Source organism: Cetorhinus maximus, chromosome 13 (assembly GCF_964194155.1).
Source record: "Cetorhinus maximus chromosome 13, sCetMax3.hap1.1, whole genome shotgun sequence".
NCBI classification, from domain to species: domain Eukaryota; kingdom Metazoa; phylum Chordata; class Chondrichthyes; order Lamniformes; family Cetorhinidae; genus Cetorhinus; species Cetorhinus maximus.
The window spans coordinates 36,929,904-36,950,492 of record NC_135891.1 but is presented as its reverse complement, the minus strand read 5'-3'; the positions used below and the strand labels follow the sequence as shown (position 1 = coordinate 36,950,492).

The 20,589-nt window shown below is 42.5% G+C and overlaps 1 protein-coding gene across 4 annotated transcripts in view; it reads right to left on the bottom strand.

Annotated features, from left to right (window-relative positions):
* gdap1l1 (ganglioside induced differentiation associated protein 1-like 1) overlaps window positions 1–18,754 on the bottom strand; it is a 74,697-nt gene extending 55,943 nt beyond the window's left edge. For all 4 annotated transcript variants that reach the window (XM_078555269.1, XM_078555268.1, XM_078555270.1 and 1 more), the window contains exon 1: window positions 18,557–18,754. In XM_078555269.1, coding sequence (XP_078411395.1) covers window positions 18,557–18,754 — 198 coding nt within the window. The remainder of the gene's footprint in view (window positions 1–18,556) is intronic.
* Window positions 18,755–20,589: the final 1,835 nt, after the last annotated feature.

The window sequence follows — 20,589 nt, the reverse complement described above, 5'->3', positions numbered from 1 at the left end:
ACTCGAGAAATAGAGCCCTGGGGGAGACATTTGTTATTTATGTGACAAGTCTGAAACAATTAACAGAACATTGTGAGTTTGGTACATCTTTAAGTTACATGCTCAGAGATCGTTTCGTGTGCAGTGTAAATGAGGACACGATTCAGAAAAGATTACTGTCTGAAACAAATTTGGATTTTAAGAAGGTGCTGGAGATAGCACTGGCCATGGAAAGCACAGTAAGGGATTCAAAAGCCATATAGGGAGTGCAAAATGGCACCGTCATCCACGTTTGCTGGGAAGCCCCAGCCAAAAATGGCGCAAAATTGTAAGGCTCTGCCGAGAAGTAGGAAACAGCCACGGCTAGCAAACAAATAAAAAGAAGTGACTTAGCAGCGAAAACATGGAATAATGGCAACAGGAGTGGAATCAGACACTTTATAATGATTGGCAGTTTAAAAAAATCGAATGTTTTTATTGTCATCAACACGGACACCTAATGATACAGTGCAAGAAAAGAATCAGGCAGACTTTCAAACAAAAGAAAAAGCCCTGTGAGATCTGCAATGTAGAAGAGCCTGAAGTAACAGATTCAGATATTTATTCACTGTATAACTTGAAGGTTGGGAAAACAGAACCAATATATGTAATAGTGAAAGTAAATGACAGAACTATTAGAATGGAAGAGGGCATAGGAGCTTCCACTACAGTGATTGGTGAACACACCTTCAAATATCTGAATTATTGCGAACATAAATTAAATTTGGAAGAAACGGATGACAAATTTAAAACTTACACGGGAAAGGACGTTCAAGTTAAAGGCTTAAGCAGTTATTGTCCATTACAGAAGCCAATCAGTAAAACTACCCTTGATGGTGGTAGCCAGCGAGCGGCCAAGCCTCCTTGGACGAAACTGGCTAAAGGAGATGAAGTTAGAATGGACTGAAATTTTCCAGCTGAGAGCAAGTGGGTTACCAGAGCTACTACAAAAATACGCCAGTCTTCAAGGATGAACTTTAGAAGGTCCAGTGGCTGCAAGCAAAAATTCATGTGGACCCAGAGACGACCCACCAATTCATGAAGGCCTCCCAGAAATTTCTCGTAGTTAATGCACACAAAGATTCGTACCAATATGCCCCATTGCCTTTCGGCGTCTCCTCAGCTTGCGCCATGTTCCAAAGAACAATGGAAAGCTTACTGCAGGGACTGCCCCATGTTGTAGTTTATTTCAATGATGATCTGGTGACAGGACTCACTGAAAAGAAGCATTTGGCAAACTTAGAAGAAGTCTTGAAACGTTTCTTGCAGGTTGGAGGGTGTTTAAAAAAAAAGTGCACGTTCCAAGCGACGGATGTAATCTATTTGGGTCACATGGTAGATTCACAGAGCCTTCACCCAGTTGAAGAAAAAGTGAGAGCCAAAAGAGAGGCACCTGTGCCAAAGAACAACACTGAGCTCAAATCATTTTTAGGGATGATCAATTACTATGGGTGTTGCTTACCTAGTTTGTCTACAGAACTGGCACCTCTGCATTACTCAAGAAAAACCAACATTGGTCTTGGCAAACGCCACAGAAAGAAGCTTTCATAAAGATAAAAAATTGTTGCGCTTGTCCAATCTATTAGTAAATTATAACCAAAGGAAAGAATTGGTATTGACATTGACACATCTCCCTATGGATTGGGAGCACTGCTCTCCCATCGAATGGACAATGGCACGGAAAGGCCTATAGGATATGGGTGGATATATATGAGGTGAAGTCACCAACATCTTCTGCTACAATTGAGAAGCTACATCAAAGTTTTGCCATTTACAGACTAGCAGAAGTAGTCCTATCTGATAACAGCACGGCACTTACGAGTGCTGAGTTTCAATGGTTTATCAGCCTCAATGGTATTACTCGTAAAAACTTCACTGTACCATCCTTCCTCAAATGGACTGCCCAAAAGAGCAGTTCAAACATTGCAGTCTGGCAAGAAGAAATTAATTGGAGATTCCATAGCAACCGAGCTAGCACACTTTCTTTTCCATTATAGGACTACCCCTCACACAGCAACAGGTGTCACACCTGCAGAATTATTGATGAAACACCGTCTCAAGATGAGATTGAGCTTAATTATGCCAAATTTAGGGGGGAAGGTGGAAAGGAGTCAGGGAAGTCAGAAAACTAGACATGACTGGCATAGTCATGACAGGAAGTGTACCCAAGGAGAGACAGTATATGTGAAGAATTTTGGAGAAGGACCAAAGTGGTTATTGGGTGAAATAAATGGTGACTGGACCTCTTTGTTACCACAAGAAGGTGGAAGGCCAATTCATAAGGAGACATGTGGATCATATAAGGAGGAGAGAAACCATTCACCAAGAAATGATTCCAGTGTTCACTACTGAGTCAACGTTCCTGTTGAAAGAACTCAACTGAGTGCAGATGTGTCTGAAGGGTCAGTTGTACCTGCAAGAGTTGAGGAAACAGATTTGCCTGCCGAAGAACTTGATATTCGGAAAACTCCAGAAAAGGAGGTTCCTGACAAAGCATCTGAAGCTGTAGAACTGAGACATTCTACATGCGTAAGGAAACCCCCAGAAAGACTGAATTTGTAAATTACTTATCTGTGTAAATAATTTGATATTTTGAGAAAATTGTAATTGGAACTGTAAAATGTATTTCTGAGTAAAGGGGGGGAGGGTGGGATGTGGTAATCTGATGTGTAATATACTTCTAAGAAGAATGTTATAATGGAAGATCACAAGATCTTAGTATCCAATAGAAGATTAGCATGGACTACCTCAGCAGTCATAGTCTATAGTTAGAGTCTGTAGCTTAGAGACAGAGTTTGAGCTGAAAGCACACAAGTGTAGCTGCTGAATACCTTTGTAAATAAACAGAATGTGTTTCACCTAAAAAGTGTCTACTGACCTACTGTCTATTGTACCAAATCGGCCATCCCAAAACAAGTGTGCAACCTGGATCCATAAGTCCCAACAAACTGGTGACCAGGATCCAACAATGGCCTACCAGAAGTAATTATTTCTGATAATGGTATTGTCCTCACTGGTACAGAATTTCAGAGATTCATGAGTTTAAATGGAAGTAAGCATATTAAAACAGCACCATATCATCTCCCATCAAATGGTTTAGCTGAAAGAGCAGGAAAGCTCTAAAATCAGGAATGAAGAAGTTATCCGAAGGTACTTTAGAAACTCGACTTTCACATTTTCTTCTCAATTATTGTACGGCTCCTCATGCAACTACGGGTTCAACAGCATCTGAATTATGAACGAAACGCCGCCTTCATACAAGGTTAAGTCTGGTGTTTCCATACTTAAGAGGGGAATGTAGAGAAGAATCAGAGTAGTCAGAAATTGAATCGCAATATTCATAGCAAAGCTTCAAGATTTATTGAGGGATATACAGTTTTCGTGCGGAAATTTGGAAATGGTCCTAGTTGGGTTCTTGGTATAATTGTCATTTCAAGTGGAAATGGAAGACTGGATTGTTCGAAAACATGTGAATCATCTGAGGAGTAGAGAAACTTCCAACAAGCAGTTATTCTGCTTGTATTTGATGTTGAACCATTAATCCTTGAGGTGACAGATTGACTGAGAATAGACCTGCCAGATGTCCCTATTGAATTGCCTAATACTGAACTGCTACTTTCTAAGGATGTCCCTGATGCTGCAGTTCCTGATCATGTTGATCCAGTGGGAGAATCTCGAGTGGTGGAGCTACGCCATCCTAACCGAATTAGGAAACCACCTCAGAGTCTTAATCTTTAATCACATGGCCTGTATATATGTATATGTCATAGATTAAAATATTATTTCTAAATAGGAAATGTAAAAAAAACTAAAGGGGGAGAAAATGTAGTGATTGAAGGTATAACCTTTCCTATTGGCTGGAGGGGGTCATGTGATTGTACTGACGAATGAGTCCTAAACCTGGGTAATCTTAGGGGCGGAGATTTCTAGTCATGGACCTGGTTCAAGCATGTAGCTTCTAAAAGAGCTCTGTAATAAAGTTATCTGTTTCAAGTAAGAAGCCTATACGGTACCTCAAGTTCATTACACCACCCCACCCCACCACTACCCCAAAAGCCCTGGGCATATTCTTGAGTGCCCGCCAGTGGTCTGTTTAAGCAACACTGGATAGGCCACTTATTGCACAGTACAAATGGCAGACTATGTAAGGCACATGCTCTTCCCATTTGAACTCGAAAATTGAAAACAGGATTCTACAATCATTGTAGGGCTATGGTTTACATATTTAAACAGCTCTACACCTGAAATAGACATGTTGCTTGCCTACTTGAAAATTATATCAGATGGGCTTTTGATGCCTGAGGAACAGTACTCTCATTCTTAACAATGGGTGGTTAAGACCCTCCCCTAACCAACAACAGGTGACCGAGGATCCACCATTTAGAGAGTTTCAATGCCAGGCATCTGTTTTTCAGGCAAGAAACAGCTGGCCAGCAGTTTAAAATTGCCCCCATTGGTTTTTCCATTCTCTCCTCTCCTCCTTGTGCAAAAAGTAATGTAATGTCAGATACTGGTTGGTTTTGTGAGTCAACTTTATGTCTATGTTAGAAAGTTGGCCTTTAAGTCTACCCAGGTTATGTTAAAGTTTCAAAATGCAATGGCGAGACTAATCTAGGCTGGAACTCTGGAACTGGAGCTGGTGAGAAACAGTCTATAGAGGAGGGGTGTGGGGTGGTTTGCATAGATCAGTGCTTCAATGTATTCTATAATCTAAGTAGTACTGGCTCAGTGATTGCACTCTTGTCTGTGAATCAGAAGGTCATAGGATCAAACTTCCAACAGAGAATTCAGCAAACAAACCAGACTGTCATATCAGAAGAAGGAGTGCCACATTGTTGCAAGGTGCTGTTTTTCAGTGAGATATTAAATTGAAGTCATGTTAAAACTCTCAGTTGGAACTAAAAGATCCCCTGTCATTTCTGAAGAAGAGCAGGGGATTTTTCTCAGTATGCTGCTCATTTAACCAATAAACATCACCACAAAAACAGGTTATCTGGACAATGTTCTCTTACTTTTATTGGAACATTTCTATGCACAAATTGGCTGTTGTACTTGCCAACATTACAACAGTGACTATGTGCGGAATTTAATTCAGGCGTCAGGAGTCTTGCTTGCAGCTGGAAAGCCTGTGAGAGCCAGGCATCATCTCCACTGTGGAAAACCAGCAGTATTAAGTGCCTTTCTTAACTGGCCAGTAGCGGGCCTTCCCCAGGATTTAGGACCCCGGGGGTGGAAATCCCACCCCCAAGAGCTGCCGGCCAATCAGAGGCCTTTAACAGATATCAGGAAGAACTTTTTACTCAAGAGTATTATCTGTTGGGCAGGGTACAAGAGATAATAATGTTGGATATGCTTGAAATATAATTAGATCCTGTGATAGGGGTGATATTGGATTAAAGGAATTTGCTCTAATGAAGCAAATGGCCTTTTCTTATCAGTACCTCTTCATGTCATGATGTTATTAAACTGATTATCTGCTCTTGCAAATATGTTCTGCTGGCCTGTCAACATTATATTGGCATCCAAAAGTAATAAGTCACCTGTTTGAAATTTTGGGAGCAAACAGATTGAGTTTATTTATGAATCTCAAAAAGCATGGGGATAGGGCTATTTGGCCCATCAAATCTGCTGTTTCTGCAGACCATGTAGAATTGTTATAGTACGAAAGATTTAATACTGTAGAAAGCCTAGAGGAGTATAGAAAGTACAGGGGTGAAGTAAAAATGGAAATTAGAAAAGCAAAGTGAGGATACGAAATAATATTGGCAGGTAAAATTGGAGAAAATCCTAAGATATTTTACCAGTACATTAAGAGCAAGAGAATAACTAAGGAAAAGGTAGGGCCTATCAGAGATGTACATGGTCACTTGTGGGTTGATGTAAAAGGTATAGGCAGGATTCTCAATGAGTATTTTGTCTCTGTCTTCATAAGGAGGGATGATTCAGATATTCTTGTTAAAGAGGAGTGTGAAATATTAGATACAATAAGCATAGTGAGAGAGGATGTACTGGAGGGACTGACATCCTTGAAGGTGGATAAATCACCAGAGCCAGATGGACTGTATCTCAGGCTGCTGAAGGAAGCCAGGGAGGAAATAGTGGATGCTCTGAGGATCATTTTCCAATCTTCACTAGATACAGATGAGGTCCCAGAGGATTGGAGGTCTGTGAACATTGTGCCATTAATTAAAAAGGGTGAGAGGAATAGGCCAGAAAACTATAGGCTGGTCACAGGATAAACTGTCACTTAGAAAGGCATGGATTGATCAGCAATAGTCAGCACGGTTTTGAGAGGCGTAAGATCGTGTCTTACTAATTTAATAGGATTTTTTGAGGAAGTAATAAGGAGGATTGATGAGGGTAGTGTGGTGGATGTTGTCTACATGGATTTCAGTGAGGCATTTGACAAGGTCCCACATGGTAAACTGGTCAGGAAAGTGAGATCTCATGGGATACAGAGGAAGGTGGCAAGTTGAATCCAGAATTGGCTCAATGACAGGAAACAAAGGGTAATGGTTGATGGATGTTTTTGTGAATGGAAAATGGTTTCCAGTGGTGTTCCACAGGGCTCAGTGTTGGGGCCCTTGCTGTTTGTTGCATATATTAATGATTTAGACTTAAATGTGGGGGGGCATAATTGGGAAATTTGCAGATGACACAAACAATGGCCATGTAGTTGATAGTGAAGAGGATAGCTGTCGACTCCAGATTAATATCAATGTTTTGGTTGAATGGGCAGAGAAGTGGCTAATGGAATTCTATCTGGAAAAGTGTGAGGTAATGCATTTGGGGAGGACAAACAAAGCAAGGGAATACTCAGTAAACGAGAAGCTATTGAGAGGGGATGAGGAAGTGAGAGACCTTGGAGTGCATGTCCATAGGTCCTTGAAGGTGGCAGGACAGGTGAACAAGGTGGTCAAGAAAACATATGGAACTCTTTCTTCTATTGGACGAGGTATTGAATTCAAAAGCAGGGATGTAATGATGGAACTGTATAAAATGCTGGTTAGGCCACAGCTGGAGTTTTCTGTGCAGTTCTGGTCACCACATTACAGGAGGGATGTAACTGCTGGAGAGAGTGCAGAGGAGATTTACAAGAATGTTGGCAAGGCTTGAAACTTGCAGCTATGAGAAGAGATTGGATAGACTAGGGTTGTTTTCCTTAGAACAGAGAAGGCTAAGGGGGTGACCTAATTGAGGTATACAAAATTATGAGGGACCTAGATAGGGTAGACAGGAAAGACTTATTTCCTGTAGCTGAGGGGTCAATTCCTAGGATGCATAGATTTAAGGTGATGGGTAGAAGGATTAGGGGGGGACATGAGGAAAAACATTTTCCCTCAGAGGGTTATGGGTGTCTGGAATTCACTGCCAAAGTTGATGGTTGAGGCTAAAACGCTCAACTCATTAAAAAGACACTTGGATCAGTATCTGAAGTGCTGTAACCTGCAAGGCTACAGACGATGTGCTGGAAAGTAGGATTAAAATGAACAGCTAGTTTTTTTTTCTCTTTTTGGCCGGCGCAGGCACGATAGACTGAATGGCCTCTTTCTGCACTGTAACCTTTCTATGGTTCTATTATGTATTTTATCCAGCCAATTTATTCTCCAGAGGGAAAGTGGCCCAGAAGTTAAACTCAGAATATCTCTTTCTCCAAATGTCTGCTATTCAATATTGGCTGACTGCCTGCAGGAAAAATCAAACCCTTCACTCTCCTATAATCCAGCCCAGCTGCAGAGGAACCATTGTGCCATTTGGTGTACTAAACCCTAAAATTTTCTATCCCAGTAACCAAATAGTTAACCAGCTCCTTGGCACAGCATGAAGGGGCTTGCTGAAAATCTGTTCCAAAGCTTAATGGTGTGGAGTTTGTGGTCAGTGGCAAAGTTAGTCTAGCTGAGAGATTGAGCAATATTTCTGGTGCAAGTTTCTCCCCTATCGCCTTGCAGCGGTACTGCACCTGATTCCAGCATTTGCTACTGGGGATTTCCCAGCATGGAGCTGGAGCAATGTCAGCAGGCTGTCTAAGCAGCCAATCACATTAGAGGATTTTTACAGACACACAAACAGGAAACAAAATGCAGTAAAATAAAACCAGTTTTACAATTTTTTTACATTGAACAAATTACAAATTGGGACATTCACACAGGGTGAAGATAGAAGCTAAAATATTCTGTAAAATCTATTCTAAAAGAAAGCCTAAAAAATCAACAATTAATCGCGTAACAGCACTCTACAATTATAAAGTTATTTTTCAGGGCCAGCTCTGTTGTTCACCAAATTTTATTGACCACCTCGTCGTTAAAAACCCAGTTACACCTACTTGAACGAGGTGTAATTTTTCAATGGGGTTTTTAACAGCGATGTGGGAGCAGAAAAGTTGAAATTTTCACTGATTTAAATGACCGCTGCTTCTGAAGGGGTGCAGCCTGTGGGGAACCCTGAGTGGCAGACCGCATGAATTTGCTCAAGCCCAACATCCCGAAGTTGCTGTTAGTTTCAGAAGGATAGTGACAACGATCAACTCCCGCACCCCCTTTCTCCACAAAGTCCAGCCCTATGTTTCTAGGATTCCCACCCAAACATGTTTAATCCTGAGATAAAAACAAAAAGCTAAAAGCTGCTGCGGATGCTGGAAATCCAAAACAAAAACAGAATTACCTGGAAAAACTCAGCAGGTCTGGCAGCATCGGTGGAGAAGAAATCAGTTGATGTTTCGAGTCCTCACGACCCTTATATTTCACCTCTCTCCTAACTATACTCAGTTCTGCCGAAGGGTCGTGAGGACTCAAAACGTCAACTGATTTCTTCTCCACCGATGCTGCCAGACCAGCTGAGTTTTTCCAGGTAATTCTGTTTATGTTTAATCCTGTGTCATCTACTTTCTTCAAAGCACAATTCCATTTGTCATTGCAATAATTTGTATCACCTTTCCTTGCGCATCTCTCTGGAATAAACATTAGAGGTGCATTTTCAGGATGTACAACTTCATGAAAATCTAAATGAGAAACTTATTCCAATCCTTGGAACATTTCACTTTTATCTGAAAGTCTTACATATCAGCAGCAGAATTTTAACAAGAACTAGATAATTGTTTGTTTAAAATGTAACATCAATGTAGTCAGGAAGAAAGATTCTCAGTGAAATAGTGAACAGTCAGTGATGGAGAGCATGTGAAATCTGCAAGTACTATTCACAATTTAAGATGTATTGAGCTGTAAACATAGTTGCATGGAAGACACCATAAGTGGAGATGAAGGCCATGTTTTTGCGGCCCCGCCATGGCGGGATCTGCTGCAGGGGTTGTGACAGCCCAACCAAAAGTCCATTGACTTTCAGTGGGACTGGACGCTCCCAGCGGCAGGTGGGGCTGGAAAATCCCGCCCGAAATCTGGTGGTGGGCGGGAAAGTTGGCATGATTTCTGCTGGGTCGGTGAACACACGTGATCTTCCACTTTTCAGCTCATTGATCATGCATGCACAATGAGCTTGGAAAGTTTTGCGGCAGGGCAGGCAGGAAGCTGCCCGCCCCACCATTACCTCATGAGGTCGAGGATGCTGGTGCCATTTTCAAAGGGGACCCAGACACGCATTTATTCATTCATTGCTGGCCAGAAGCTCCACATTACTCCTTTGGAGTCCTTGTGGTCGCAGCTCGTACTGGAGAAGCGGGAAGATGTGAGCAACCACATCCCAGGACATACAAGGGTGATTCTGGCATGCCTTTTGCTCATCTCTAGTTGAGCACAGCCGGTGATACACCCATGGCCGGGTCAATGTGCACCATTGCAGTGGTCGATGCGCACCAGCCTGTTATAGAGGTACTGCTGGCACTTGCTGCCCAGGCCCTTGCTCCTCATGGCCTTGTGCCAACCGGTGATGGGCCCTCCATCTCCTCACCTGGATAAGAGATATTACCAAGGCAGAGTTGCCTGCAGACTGCATCACCAACGCCTCAGTGGATGTGTGAACAAATTGAAGTGTTACATTTAGTGTGCATGTCTTTTATGGGTATCCCTCCATCTCAGATCCAGCAGGCAAATGATAAGCCTTGCACCTGGCCTCTGTCTAGATATGACAACCCATCCCACCCTTCCCAGGTAAAGGAAATCCTGGAGGACCAGAGATGGATGTTCCTCCCATTCATATATAAATGCATATGGAGACGATGCTCTTTGACCAGGGTGATGAGAGACATGTGCAAGAAGCCTCACACGGACAATTTCCTGCTTGTCTCCACCATCTTTAGAACTCTACAAGGTGACCGTTGCCTTGGCAGCATAGAACACCAACCGCATGACCCTTTGTCAGCCATGACCATTCACCTGGGAGGATGGAGGTTTGGAGTCAAGAATTGACTGCTCTCTACCAGCCGTACCCCTGGGACACATCCACCTCCCTCCATCCCTTTATACCTGTGCCTGACAGCAGCCGATGACAAATGGCACAGAATGAACAGCAGCTTCATACCTCGCTGGGATCTCGAGGTTCAGGAACAAACTTGTTGCAATGTGGGCTTTACCATAGATTGAGGATCACAACTGAGCATGGTTCTCACACATTTCTTCATGATTATTTGGGGGTCACTTTTGTCAGCCAACTGTGCTGACCTTAAACTCCACCCACCTGAAAAGACCCTCCTCCCACTTCAAGGTTTTACATCGAATGCGTTGTATTACTGTAACTGGAAAGATAGTGCGTGTTACTTTCCAGACTTACTCCACTACCTTCTACCCTCTCCCTGTCCCCACCAACTTCCTACCACCACCACAGACCCATCTAATACCATAATTCCTCTCCCTTCTATCACCTTTGAACCTCCTCCCATTACCCCGGACCCTACAGCCATTCACCTCCATATGCCTTTCCTCCCCTTGGAGCTGACACCTGTTACCATCCCCATGCCCACCCTGATCCTGCCCCCTCCCGTTATCTCTGCCACCTTTCTTGTTCCCCTCCGTGACCCAACCAATGACACCTTCATCTGCCAGACTCACACCTTGAACCTGCCACCTTACCACATCGCATATCCCCCTCTGACTGTAACTGTTCCCTCCTACCACCAGCACCCTGAGTTCGCCCTGCCAGGACCCCACCATCAACTCCACCGACCCCACCCTCTAACACACTCTCCCTCTTTCCCCTCACCCCAACCGCCTTCCCCGCACACAACCCACCCCACTTTCCCCACATACCGTCCCCACCTTCCCCAGACACCCTCCCTTCCATCTTCTCCTGTAAGCCTGCCTACCCTATCCAGCCTTGGAGCTGCCTGTGAAACACTCACTCGAATTGTGACCCTCTTAAAGGGAGGGAAAAGCAGCATCTACATACTTTGAGGTCATAGAACCATAGAAAAGTTACAGCACAGAAAGAAGTTATTCAGCCCATCATGTCTGCACTGGTCAAAAAAGAGAAAAAAAATCTATCCACACATTTGAACCCCACTTTCCAGCACATGGTCCTCAAACACCAATTTAGGCAGTGAATACCAAATCCCACCACCCTCTGGGTGAAAATGTTTTTCCTCATGTCCCCTCTAATCCTTCTACCCATCACCTTAAATCTATGCCTCTGGTAATTGATCCCTCAGCTAGAGGGAAAAGGGTCTTTCCTATCTACACTAACTAGGCCCCTCATAATTTGTAAACCTCAATTAAGTAACCCCTCAGCCTCCTCTGTTCTAAGGAAAACAACCCTAGCATATCCAATCTTTCCTCATAGCTGCAATTTTCAAGCCCTGGCAACATTTTTGTAAATCTCCTCTCCAGGACAATTATGTTATTCCTGTAATGTGGTGACCAGAACTGTACAAAAAGTTCCAGCTGTGGCCTAACTAGTGTTTTATACAGTTCCATCATTACATCCCTACTTTTGTATTCAATACCTCGTCCAATAAAGGAAAGCATTCCATATGCTTTCTTTACTACCTGATCCACTTGTCCTGCCACCTCCAGGGACCTGTGGGCATGCACTCCAAGGTCTCTCACTTCCTTCCAACCCCTCTCAATATCCTCCTCTTTATTGAGTATTCCTTGCTTTGTTTGCCCTCGCATGTCCAGAGAGGGAGAGAGAAACAGAACGAGAGAGTGGAGAGAAACCGATGAAGTGAAGCTCACCAGTTGCACGCCTGTCACGTACGGTCATGAAATGGGTCATTCTAATGACCCGCTGGCGGGGCACTTAATTTGATTCCAGTGAGTTGGGCTTTTAATGAGCATTCATGAGATGCAAATTATTGAAAATATGGTTCCTGACATAGATCAGTGAGAATGTTGAGCCGCCTTTAATCTGCCATCAAAGTCGGGAGAACAAAATTCCAAACTGATTTCCCGATGGCAGGAAACTGATTTTTCCCATTACTCCAAATTTTCTGCCCCAGACCACCATGATTCCCACCACTAGCGGAAATGGAAAATTCCACTCCATTTTTTTTGAATTACAAATGTACGTCTGGCATACATTCTTGAGTATGATACATTATCATTACTATTTTACCTATTATAGTACAGTAGTTAGCAGTGAAACTATTGGAAATTGGATGTAATTAAGTTAAATTCAAGTTTGATCCATTTCCAAAATTATTTGTGAACCAACAGTGCTTTTCCCTAAAATATTGTCTGCCGTTATACTGCATGAAAGAGAAGGAAGTGAGAACAATGTTAAGAAGATAGGTAGCTAGAGTTGATGAGTCAAAAGGCATAGGTTTTGTGGCCTGTTGACATTTTCCTATTCCTGCCCTGGATCACGAAATTTGGCTCCATAACACTGATAGTTTTGACATTCTGATACCAGTTTAGTAGCAAAAGGGCCTTATAATTTGTACACCTCAATTAGGTAACCTCTCAGCCTCCTCTGTTCTAAGGAAAACAACCCTAGCCTATCCAATCTTTCCTCATAGCTGCAATGACGGCCTCAAGTGGAGGTTTCTTCCACCCAGGCACTCTGGAAACAGTCCTCTTACCTCTGCCTAAGCTAGGACCAGTATGTTCAGTGTCTGTGATTCACAAAAGAGGTAGTCAGAGAACTTTGCCATCTCTTCGAATCAGACCTGTGGCCTTAGAACAGGATGAAGACAGCCCTGCAAGTGCCGATGAAGGTCACCATGGCCCTGAATTTCTTTCTGATCAGATCCTTGCAGGTTGGAACAAGTGACATAGCTAACATCCCCCAGTATGCCATCCATTGCTGCATCAGAGAGGTGATGGAGGCTCTGTACGCCAGGAGAGAGGACTTCACTGTCTTCTGTCTGAGCAGCAGGAGGAGTGCACATGTGCCTTTGCCAAGGTAGCAGGCTTTCTAATGCTGCAGAGCACCATCGACAGCATGCACATGACTGTGCAGGCACCACATCTTAATGGGAGGTGTACCAAAACCACAAAGTGTACCACTCACTCAATGTGCAGTTGGTGTGTGGTCACACCCAGCACATCAGGTTGTGAAAAGCCACACTCTGAAGAAGAGCCATATGGAATTGAAACATTAACTCAGTTTCTCTCTCCACAGTGGCTGCCAGACCTGCTGAGCTTTTCCTGTTTTTGTTTGTGAAAACCCACTACCCTGGCAGCAATCACAATGTATTCATTCAGCATCAATCCGCTGTTCCAACTGTCTTTCAGCCATTGCGTCAGACCAGAGGATGGTTGCTGGGCAACAAGGGTTAAATACATACAAATATATGAACAAGGAGCAGGAGTAGGCCATTTGGCCTCATTTAATAAGATCATGGCTGATCTGATAGCAAACTGAAATCTGCATCCCGCCTACCCCTGATAAACTATCACCCCCTTGCTTACCAAGAATCTATCCACCTCTGCCTTAAAAATATTCAAAGACTCTGCTTCCACCACCTTTCAGGAAGAGAGTCTGCTCTACAGCTGCTTCATGATTCTCTTTCGTAACTCAACCGCACATGGTCAGCATTCATATAATGAGAGCCATGCTGACACAAGGAATGCCATTGAGCAGGCAATTGGGATACTGAAGCAATGATTCCACTGCCTCGACTGTTCATGAGGTGCCCCTCACTACCCACTAAAGTGGATGTCCCAATTTACGATGGTCTGTTACATCCTCTACAATCTGCCATCACGAGAACACAACTCTTTTGCCACTAGGGATAGGGTGAGCACTTCAGGAAAAGGAGGACGAGCAGTCACAGGAGGAAGAGGAAAAAGGGGTGATGCAGCCAGCACATCTCACATCTTACCATCCCACTCTTATGGACCAACACATTCTTGTTCACAATCCTGAAATAAAACAACAAAACAACAAAACAACTACTATGTAGCAGCTTTATCCAACAAGACATCCCATATTCCATACAACACTCAACCAATCACTTTTATGCAATTCCTTATTGCTCATTGTCAGTCCGAAGGTGCTCCTATTTAGTTCTAACCCAGTGTCTTCAGCATGGCTGATAGAAATCTGCTAACATTCAGTGGGGGGGACTTCAGATGGCTTTGCAGGACAACCGCATGCAGCTCTGGCCATAGAAGGCTCAGTTTCAGGGACTACCTCAGCAAGGACAACAGCAGTCTTGGCTAGCTGAAATGCAGCAGCAAAGGAACTGGTGGAGTAGCAGTGGTGGGAGCACACATACTATCCTCCTGAGAGAGGACAGCATGTTCGCGCTCCGCTGTGTCACTGCCACCTCCTCAGGGTGGTGTTGCGGTTATTTTAATAATCTGCTGGAGGACAGATTGGTGGACTTATGTGACACTCTTAAAACCTCTTTGCGAGCTCGCATCCACAGCCATGATAACAGCAGACAGAGCCTGCATAGCATTATGCTGGGCTTGTATATCAACAAGCTGAAATTTCATGACCCCGGTTTGAATTTCTACTGAAGCACTCAAACAAATGGCAGCTTCTGCTTATAATGCAATGGAAGCTTTGATATCAGCCATCAGACACTGGATCATGGTCTGGTCAGCAGGTGCCTGCATGAAGTGACCCACCACTTGCACACTGGATATTTGAAACGCAAGCTCTTTGCAAAATGTTGTGCCAAGTTGGAGCTGTACTCCTCCATGCTCCTTGATAGTGACAACAGGCTTTTTCACAGGTCTCCCAATGCACCAAGCATTATATATTATATTATGTTATATTATGCCCATCATGTATACCCTTGCCCTCAGGGGAGCTGGTACCTGCACTATCATTTCCCCCTGGCTTGGCGGCAGCCCACTTGTGCCCGGTGACTCATCACATGCAGATCTGACCTCTAAGCTATCCTCTAAAGTCTGTGAAGTCCCACTATCAGAGCTAAAGGCTGTGACTGTGAGATCAAATGAAAGTGTTTCTTCTTCAACATTGTCTTGCTCCACAAAGACTTCAGCCTCCTGCATCACTGCCTGACCAGCTGGCAGTTCTTGTGCACTGAAAGCATAAGGCATTATGGCAGGGTTGGGGTGAGAGAAAGAGGGAGGTGTGGACTGTTGTAAAGAGAGGTGGTAGTGTAAAGCAAGAGATGCTTAGTTACACCATCTGCAGACAGTAAATGATAATAGATTGCAGGTCGACGGTGAAGCAGAATTTGAGAAGGTGGATTGGGCATCTTTGTCATCCACAATGGTTTCAGTCCCACCACTTACAACTGCCTTAGTGACAGTCACTCCAGTGATGGCCAGCACTGTCTCCTCAATGGGGATAAGCACATGCAGCTGTGCTTGCCCCGCTCCTGAAATCTGTTGCTGCTGTCTATTAGGGGCCACCTTGTCCTGAAAGAGAGTGCAAAGTGCGTCAGTGAATTTGGTGCAATGTGTTTGGGTGATGTGCCTGCCATAGTTGAATAGCTGGCAGTGTGTGCAATCCGCGAGATGGGAGTGTGCGACTTGCAGCAGTGTTAAGTATGTGAGGGTAAGGGGTGAGGCTATGAATCTGAGGTATGAATGATGGTTGATAGATATTATTGCTCGGCAAGTGAAGGAGCTTCTGTGCATTGCGCAATATGTTTGGCTAATGATGCAGATGGTAAGGCATGGAATGTGAAGATGCATTCACCGACTTTGACTGTTCACAAGTCTTCTTTTGAGACAGCATCCACTCGGGTCTAGACTGCTGGCATTGACCGCAATGGCTATCTGCTCCCATTGCTTTGTCAGTACCTGTCTGAAGGATGTACTGGCTCCCTCTAAGGAGAGGACCTCTCTCCTCCTGTACAGCTCCTGCACCAAGGCCTCCAATGTGGCATCCGAGAACCTTGGGGCATGCTCTCTGGCCTATTGCACCATTTTTGTAGGTTCTTCCTGGTCTTTAACTCTTTTTTAACCATTTTGAGCCCCTGCTGCAGCCAAGTTGCCCCTTACCTTTAAGAGGTGCAGTCCTGGCTTGAAGTAGCACAGGCTAACTTTAAGTAGTGTTAGCTTCACATAAACCTGGGCCTCCTGTTAAAGCATACTGCCATTTAACAATGCATACAGCATGGGGCTGCAAGCTGCAATCATAATGAGGGAGTGTGTATAGGTGCTAATAAAGGAGGGATAGATTAACTTTCAAAATTAGTAACATATACTTATATATGTGAATTTGTTAATTGATAAAATGTTTATTGGTGGGTCAGTGATGGTTTAAACTAAAGAATAATGTTAGAAGTAGGAAAATTTAGGTATATATTGTAGTTTTTAAAATGCAGCAAACACATGAAAAGTTAAAAAGTTTTTAAAAATCTATTCTATGTTGAAAAAACAAATTTATTCTACAGGTTTTACCTAAAATAATCTGCACTTAGTGTAATGCTGATTTTAACTTACATGTAGCATATTGGGCGATTGTGTTATACATCTGTGTAATTTTAAGTTTGTTTCAGGCAGGGGAATACTGGTTTCAGTTATTAAAAAATCAGGTCCTGCAAGAGGATCAAGTAACTGCAGGGATGAAGGATATATTGGTGAAGATGCAAATGTGATATAAGAAAATGGCATTGGACAATAAAGGTGCAATATTACAGGAACCTAATCTTCATAGTCTGACATGACAGCATGGTTTTAAGCATTTTTAAACACAGAAGGTAAAGCACCTTGCTTATATATTATATCAGGAGTTTCTAATAGCTTAGGAACTGCAGCATTTACTAGACGGGAGTTATTAAAAGCTAAGGGCAAGGCTTTTTTTTACACATTTGATCAAATTTCAATATATCAGAACACATTTTTAATGTGTATGGTGGATAACTGCATGATTCTGGTGAAAACATTTTGCAGTGAATTTCAAGACAGAAATCCAATCAAGGGGTTTACATGACCACATAAACCTTACCAGCTGGGGTCATGTTCAATATCTAAATATGAGATTGGATTAATTCATATTGTTTTGATCTTATTCAAAAGAAAGATGGCCAATTTCTATTGTTATTTTGATTACGAAAATGTCATAGGGTTTACCTATTTGCAACATCATGCTCTTCGAAATATCACATGATTTAAGACAAAGCGAGTATCAACGTTATAGCTGGAACCTTAGGGTATATTAGATTGGCGACATTGAACTAGAAGGTATTTTACATTCACCCTGCAGATTCCACTCAATTACCAGCATTTGTTCCTATCGCATACGAAAGAAAACGAAAGTCTTCTTAAACCTTATGACACAACTACTGATCAAAAACTATTCTTGATTTGAATATTTTAAACGGCATCTTTTGTGTATGGGCTGTTTTTGTTTCGTACACTTACAGTAGTGTCAAGGGTACCAAAGCCATTTGCCCATACATTATACGTCAAAATACTATAGAAGACGTATTTAAATGTGTTTGAGCTAACCAATAAAAGGCAAGAGGAAGTAGAAAACCCTCATCCATGTCATAAACAGCAGATGTGAACACGGCAGGGGTTTGATATTTCTGCACTTAATGTCAAATAATAGAATGACATTCAGAATCAACTTGCTCCAGAGGGTTTAATATCACATAGCGAAACCGAGTGAGATGCTTGAAACAAAAGACTTCCGACTTACTGCCTTTTATTGCGAGTAGATATACAGGAGTCTCTACGTTATTTTTGGTCTTTTAACAGATACTTTGACCCGTACGTTGGTTAAACTAGCATAACCATCCAAATCCCACACACAAATCATTTCAGTAATTAATAAACATATGTCTGCATTATGCAACACCGTGGCAGTACACAATGTCTCCCGTGTGTGATAACATGCTCTCCACATTATTCCATGCTTTTGAGACATTGTGGGCGTTGCTGCGGTATTTCCTTCCATAATGAAATGACATTCCTCAGGTAAAATTCACTCTTTGATTTAGTAGTCGAGAATAAAAACATTTCACACGATTCCCTATCAAGCAACAATACGAGGCAATGAAAGTGACAGACGAAATCTGGAGATTGTAAAAAGGACACAGCACTAGAAGCATTCAGTGCATAATTCTAACAAATTCCTGGTGCCTTCATTTAAAAAAAAAGTTTATATTACAATAACAAAACCTTATAAATCGCCTTACAGGTACTGCAAGCCATTCCGATTCCCTATTGTTGTGTAATTGTATGCACTGTGGTCACCTACAGCGAATTGCAGTGTTTACCTTCTGAGAGCTGAACGACTGAGTCCAATGATACAAGACGGTACTGTCGCTGTCTTTTTCGTTTTTATCAGAGAAAAATCCCGCCTGTTCTGCGGCTGGTGTGCTGCTTTGGTCGCCTTCGTTGGTTTTTCCATCGCTTTCTGTTGTTGAGATTGGCCACCAGCTGCAGTTTGAGGCAGGAGAATTCTGAGACGCCATGACAGAGAAAAAAAGGGCGAGAATCGAGGGGGGAAAGCATCAACCTCAGCATCAGCACCAGAACCAGAAACAGGAAGAGACCCAGCAACCTTCAGCCTGTCACATCATTTTAATATGTATTAGATATGAGATGTGCGTATATTTTATATATATTTATATATATATAGTAGATAGGGTTACAAGGTATTCTAAGAGTGTACATTTGAGAGTAATGAATACTCGTAACAATATATACATCTACTATAACGGGCTGGTTGAACTATATATTATAGAATGGGGCATCCAATTGTATGGAGCCTTGCAGGATTTAGTTAAATTGCATGCACACTTGTGGTTATATCTTGCAGATGAGAGGTTGTACTAGGTGACATCCTACAGCCCTGAAATACATACAGGTTGCTGGGGTTCATCCAATAGCACCCTGTCAGATAACATATAATAGACCTCTATAACAATTGTTTGAAATAATATGTAGAGTTTTATTATAGGTATGTATGTTCTGAGGTGATAAGTTATTTTCTTTTTTTAAGGTAATGCATTCATCAAGTAGAAAATAACAGTTCACCCAAGATGGCTCAGATGATGGAATATTCCAGAGTATAGCATATTGACCTGATCAGCACAGCACATGAACATCCATTTAGAGATCTGATGGAGGTGTTCAAAAATCATGAGGGGTCTGGGCAGAATAGATTGGGAGAAACTGTTCCTACTCCTGAAGGCAACAGGAATGAAAGGGCATAGATTTAAAGTAATTAGTAAAAGAAGCAAAAGTGATAGACCTATCAGACCTACTCCTGGAGGCAGAAGGCATTGCACTAAATGAATACTTTGCATTTGTTTTTACCAAGGATGAGCTTACTTAGTGAAAGAGGAGGTAGTTGAGATGCTGGATGGGTTAAAAATTGATAAAGAGGTGTTAGAACGGCTGGCTGTACTTAAGATAAGTCACCTGGACACATCTGAGGATACTTAGTGAAGTAAGGGTGGAAATTCTGGAGACACTGGCCATCGTCTTCCAATCCTCCTTGCTTATGGCAGTGGTGCCAGAGGACTAGAAAAGTTGCAAATGTTACACTCTTGTTCAAAAAAGGGTGTAAGGATAAACCACAGGCCAATCAGTTTAACCCCTGGTCTGGTGGGAAAACCTTTAAAATGATAACCAGGAACAAAATTAACAGTAACCTGGACAACTACAGGTTAATTAAGGAAAGCCAGCATGGCTTTGTTAAAGGAAGATTGTGTTTATCTAATTTGCTTTTTTATGAGGTAACAGAGAGGGTTGATGAGGACAATGGAGTTGAAGTGATGTAAAGGACTTCCGAAGGATGTTTGGTGAAGTGTCCAATAATAGGCTTGTCAGGAAAAGTGGAATCAAAAGGACTCTGGCAGCATGGATCATAAATTGTCTTGAGTTACAGGACACAGAAGTCAGTACTAGGACTACTTCTTAACTTGATCCATATTAATGACTTGAGTTTGCGTGTAATGGGCACAACTCCAAAATTTGCATGTAACACAACTGTGAGGTGGATAGTAATTGACTTCAATAGGACATAGGTTGATGGAATGAGCAGACATGTGGTGAATGAAATTCAATGCTCTTTTTCAAAATAGTGCCATGGGGTCTTTAACATCTAATGCAAAAGAGAGCACCACCAACTATGCAGCATTCCCTCAGTACTGTGTTGGAACGTCAGCCTTGATTTTTCTACTCAAGTTTTCGAGTGTAGCTTGAACTTGTGACTCAATAGCAACAGTGCTACCAACTGAGCCACGGCTCATAGTTCATGAATTCGAGGCTTTATAAATGGAGACATATGCCTGAATTTTCG